Here is a 5,764-nt window from a genome sequence, read left to right on the forward strand (position 1 = left end):
CTTGGTACCCCGGCTAACCAGCCGCTCTTCTTCGTCGAAAAGGTATGAATCTAAATTATGCCTTCTGTTTTCCTTTCACTTCTTCTCTGAGGTATTCAAAAACCTGTGATACTTTCATGCCTCAACATATTTCAATTGTATTACCATCATATTCATTGGAAGTGACAGTTTAAGGGTCAGTTCCTGGATTTGAGAAAAAAATATGAAAAATGAACGTTTCTCTACACAAAGCTTTTCCTTTTCTTTTCCAAACTTTCACTGTGCAAAGTAATATGTTCCTAGTTATTGGCTGCATAATATTAAACATCTGCTTCTCATTGAAAGGCTGTTCCAATGGCCATGAATATCATCGGAACAGTCTAGACTCTGCGCCAAATGCACTTGGAATTAAATCAAGTAAAACCTTGACAGAAATATGATATAGCATAGCACTAACTTCTCTTCCCTTTTTTACTTTATTTGTTTTTCCTTGTTGCTGTTTAGTAACTCAACTTACAACAAGTTTCTACAAGAAATATAGAGAAATTTTGGTTTAGATGGAATAACTAATATCATGTCAGATGGTTCTTTTCACCCTTAAAAGAGGTAAAATGAATCAGGTCCCTCATGGGATCAGACCCTTCAGTGCATTTTTGGCTGATTAGATACTAAATTGGAATGTGAGCGCTTGATTTTCCTTTTTTTTTCTCTCTTTCCCATTGTGTAAATTAATGCAGGTGAAATTACTTTCATTTGGACAGAATATCAACTCCCACTTTGCTTTTGTTTGAGTGTGTTGCAGGTGATCTCCAACCTGGAGGAATTGTCATTAGGTGGCAAGAACACAACTGCTTCCATCATTTGGCATCACCAACTACCAATAGAGTGCTATTCCTCATTGAAAGTTCTAAAGTTACATGATTTTGGTGTTAAATCAGATCCTATCTCATTTGGTTTCCTGCAAAGATTACGGAATCTGGAAACACTATCCGTGACACATAGTTCTTTCAAAAAGCTATTCTTGTACAAAGGGCATAGTTCATTCAAAAAGCTACCATCGATCAGAGAAGTTGTTGGTGAAGAGAGACGTGCACTTGCACGATTAAAACATTTAACAATACAAGCAGTTCATGATATAAAACATATATGGAAGCAAGACCACCTGCTAGCTCCTATTCTTCACAATCTTAAGACTCTTAAAGTAGAGGATTGTCACAGTTTGGTCAGTTTAGCACCATCTTATGTGTGTTTTCAAAATTTAACAACTCTGGATATACAGTCTTGCCTTGGATTATTGAACTTGTTTACATCATCAACGGCTAAAAGTCTTGTGCAACTTGTTAACTTGACCATAGCTCATTGCAAAAAAGTGACAGTAGTGGTGGCAAGACAGGGAGGAGATGAAGCAGATGATGAGATCATTTTCAGCAAACTAGAATATTTGGAACTACTCAATTTACAGAATCTCACAAGCTTCTGCTTTGAAAATTGTGCCTTCAGATTTCCATCATTGAAAGAAATGGTTGTGGAAGAATGTCCTAATATGAGAATGTTCTCTCCAGGAGTGTTAAGCACGCCAAAGCTGCAGGGAGTACACTGGAAAAAGTATTCTAAGGATAGAGTGTGTTGGCATGGTAATCTTGATATTACCATACAACACTTATACACAGAAATGGTATGTATCATTAACTCGTCTATTATAAGCATGGCTTGATTCTTGCCCCTCTTTCATAATAATTCAAATATTCATTTTTCCTTTTCTTTTAGGAATGAGCAGGTGCTTCAGCAATTTAGCTTCTTCTTCTTCTTTTTTTAACTAATGCAATAATTTGGATTGGAGCAGGTTGGATTTGATGGTGTAAAGAGGCTAAAGGTATCTGACTTTCCTCAATTGAAAGAGAGATGGCAATGCCAACTTCCTTTCAACTTCTTCAGAAATTTAACAAACCTCACGGTGGATGAATACTGTTATTCACTCGATGCTTTACCTTCCACTCTGCTACAGTTTATGAACGATTTGCAAGAACTGCAAGTGAGAAACTGTGATTTACTGGAAGGGGTATTTGATTTGAAAGGGATTAGTCCAGAGGAAGGGAGGGTTTGTTTACCCCTTTTATATGAATTGAACTTGATTGGTTTATCAAGGTTGAGACATATATGTAACACGGATCCTCAAGGAATTCTGGAATTCAGAAACCTTAATTTTCTAGAAGTTCATGACTGTAGCAGCTTGAGAAATATATTTACACCATCGATGGCATTGAGCCTTGTGCATCTCCAGAAGATTGTAATAAGAAACTGTGACAAGATGGAAGAAATCATCACGGAGGAGAGAACAGGGGAAGAAGAAGCAGTGGATAAAATCATCTTTCCTGTCCTAAAAGTGATCATTCTCGAGTCTTTACCTGAGTTAAGCAGTATCTACTCAGGAAGTGGTGTTCTGAATCTTACATTGTTAGAAGAGATTTGCATAGATGATTGTCCAAAAATGAAGATCTTCATCTCCTCCCTTATAGAGGGACCGGAGCCTTATTCAGTTGATAAAGGAAAAGAGCATAGGCAAGGTCAGGGAAACAATTATAATTTCACTGCACTTTTCACCTATAAGGTCAGTTTGTATTCTGAAGCCTGTTTCACCAATTTCCCATGTTATAGTGACTCTGCTTTTCTGGTTATATATTAAATCATTTTGAAAGCAAAACATTGGTAGAATAATGTAAATAATGGATGTAACCATCAAAGGATAGATATTTTATCAAGTTTACTGAATCCTTAATTTCAACTAAATGAGTAGGTTGATTAGATATGTAAGATGTTGAACCTCATAATCCTGGAACAGTATCCAAGTAAAAATAATTTGGTTTTTCACTCTTCTAAGCATGGTGCTGAATCAATTATCCAGGTTTCCATTCTGGGAGAGTGTGAAATATAACATATTCATGAGTTCGTCTTTTGTTTTTCCAATGTACACAAGTTGACCTGAATTAAATGATGGTAATGGTTGGTGGTGGGAGCCTGCCAGTTTATGCAATAACATCCTGTACATTAAAGGGACACTAAATCCTACTTTATTATGTCTTGGATTGGGTTGCAGGTTGCATTTCCAGAATTGAAGAAATTGAGAGTGGATTGGAATGCTATCATGGAGGTGACACAGCGTGGCCAATTTCGGACCGAATTCTTCTGCCAAATAAAGGTTCTTGAGCTTGTCCACTTTCCAATTGATTGTGTTGATTTTCCATCCTGGTTCCTTCAGAGATTCAACATTTTAGAGAGCCTTGTTGTGTGTGATGCTTCTTTCAAAGAAATAGTCCGGCATGAAGAGACAAGTAGCAGGCCGAACCAGGTCTTTGCTCAGCTAAGAGTATTGGAGCTGTCTAAGCTGCCGGAACTCATGCATCTGTTGAAAGAAAGCTCGCAGGCATGTCAAATTTTCCAAAATCTAGAAATTCTTCGAGTATCTGAATGTGGTACACTGAAAACTTTAATTCCAATGTCGGTATCTTTCCGATGCCTGATGACTTTGGAAGTCTCAAAATGTAATGGGCTAGCAAGTTTGATGTCTTCCTCAACAGCTAAAAATCTTGTGCAACTTACTAGCATGAGTGTAGTCGAATGTGAAACGATTGAAGTCGTAGTTGCAAACGACAAAAATGAAGCGGAAAATGAGATTGTTTTTCAAAAATTGGAAAATTTGGCATTTCACTGCTTACCAAGCCTCACAAGCTTCTACATGCAAAACTGTGCGTTGATGTTTCCTTCATTGGAGAGAGTATTCATAGATCAGTGCCCCAAGATGGAATTGTTTTCATGGGGAGTCATAAACACCCCAAAGCTAGAGAGAGTACAATTAACAGAAGGAGACAGCACAGGATTCTGGAAGGATGACCTTAATTTGACTATACATAACTTGTTCGTGAAGAAGGTATGAATTCTTGTGCCAAATTTAGTTGCCTGGTCCAGATTTTGTTTTCCTTTTCTCCTGGATCCAGAAAACATGAGCAACTAATGTCTAGCTACTCTGCCAACACAAAACTGACGAATAATCTTGTTAAATTTCTACTGCTTTCACCATACTGTGACTCTTAAGTAATGTAATGATACAGCTTCACATGGGGAGTCAACAAAAAGCTCCTCTATCCATTCAAATCCTCTGTGTGTAGTGACCTCTAATTCTTTAGTTGACTCATTTCCAACTCAATTTCATTTGCTGGGTTATGGCATGGCACAGTCCAAATTGCCAAGCTCATCTAGGCAGCCAAGCTTAGCCCGTGAGACAACTGCAGCACATAAAAATCAAATGTATGCTGTCTCTGAAGGACCAGCTTCTGAGAATTTGCACGTGAATGAGAATCCAGATGCTGGAAAAGCTTCCCATCCTGTCATTGAAACAAGCACTAATCTTGATATCAAAGAGCAGGCCATGAGAAATGGATTGATGAAACCAGGCCCTCAAGTGACCTCAACATACCAAGATTCCCAGGCAACTTTGAATGATAAGGTAACTGTCTCTTCTTTTTAGTTGCACTGTTCCTGACATGATTTTGAAAAGCTTGCCACATCCTGAATGCAGGAGGATCGTGAACAAGGTCAGAGTCCCCTAGCTCCCATTGACATTGAAGCTCCCATCTCTCAGCAAGTTCAAAATGATTCTCAAGCAACTGATGAGGTAATTCTCTATTTCAAATTAAACCATTCAAGCACCGTCTTTTGTTCTTCGATGATACTTCAAGAAAAACTGAAATTACTACAGAAGGAATTCCCACAAGACCAATTTAGGACTGCTTCTTCAAGTCAGCAAAAAAGCACTGTTCTTGTATCTCCTCCCAGTGCTGCAGAACAATCTCTTGCATCAACTTCTGCATCTTCAACCAATGAAATCTCCACTCAGAAGCTCACATCTCACACTTCCTCGAGAGAAACTTCAGAAACAATTACAGAAATCGAGTCTCTATTTGCTGCCATGGAACAATTGGTCAGGCCATGTCCTGTGTCTTCTTCGCAGCCTGAATCAAGTGCAAATACTCATGCTGAATCTTATGAGTCTGATGTTGTGAGCCTCGAGAGTTACGTCTACTCTATGGGTTTGATAAAGAAAATCTTAATGAAACCCCTGACGGAAGTAGCAAGATCACCTGATGGCCTCCTGTTGCTAGCTACAATGAAGAATCTAAAGAAAAGTGATCTCCTAAATTCTCAGCAGTTAGAAATCATTCAAGCTTACATTGACAATTTTGATAGTCTAGTGTCCAACCACCCATTGTACGAGCACCAAATTGATAGGACAAGTGCACTGAAATGTTCCATTGAAGATAAGACAAAAGGAATTTCTGACCTCAAGAACCATTACGGAGATCTTATCAACAATGCAAGCAGTCTTGCTGCAGAGAGGGAAGCATTAAAAAAGAGACTTGATGAGATTGCAGAAGAAGAAATTCACATCCAAGAAGATGCAGAAGATATCCGTACACAGCTGATCAGTTGGAAAGCTGAACTAGAAACGCACATGAAAGCTCTTCCAGAAGCTCTGAGACAACAAAATGAAGCTGAGAATAGAACCAACAATTCCAATTATTACTGGGGTAAGATTCGAAGCTTATTTGCTTGAGCAGTTAAGTTGTTGGTATTTACTTTCGAAATGGTGATTAATTTTGCAATTATTTGTTGCCATAAACCATGTACGTTGAATCACTATCTTTGTCTTGTTATGAAATTTATTAAGTTACGATCACCCTTTGTAAACCTTAACACAGGCTTTAATAATCAAATCATATTTTGCTCTACA

General features: G+C 38.1%; 1 protein-coding gene across 4 annotated transcripts in view; it reads left to right on the forward strand.

Annotated features, from left to right (window-relative positions):
- The window catches only part of LOC105113187 (uncharacterized), a 26,065-nt gene extending 20,301 nt beyond the window's left edge, over positions 1-5,764 (forward strand). For 3 of the 4 annotated variants that reach the window (XM_011009252.1, XM_011009251.1, XM_011009249.1), the window contains 7 exons: positions 22-42; positions 782-1,654; positions 1,823-2,587; positions 3,074-3,904; positions 4,211-4,480; positions 4,553-4,648; positions 4,733-5,764. In XM_011009252.1, coding sequence (XP_011007554.1) covers positions 22-42; positions 782-1,654; positions 1,823-2,587; positions 3,074-3,904; positions 4,211-4,480; positions 4,553-4,648; positions 4,733-5,587 — 3,711 coding nt within the window. In that variant the 3' untranslated portion in view covers positions 5,588-5,764. The remainder of the gene's footprint in view (positions 1-21; positions 43-781; positions 1,655-1,822; positions 2,588-3,073; positions 3,905-4,210; positions 4,481-4,552; positions 4,649-4,732) is intronic. The other variant, XM_011009250.1, reaches the window with a different exon arrangement.

This window comes from Populus euphratica, unplaced genomic scaffold (genome assembly GCF_000495115.2).
Source record: "Populus euphratica unplaced genomic scaffold, PopEup_1.0 scaffold397.1, whole genome shotgun sequence".
Taxonomy (NCBI): domain Eukaryota; kingdom Viridiplantae; phylum Streptophyta; class Magnoliopsida; order Malpighiales; family Salicaceae; genus Populus; species Populus euphratica.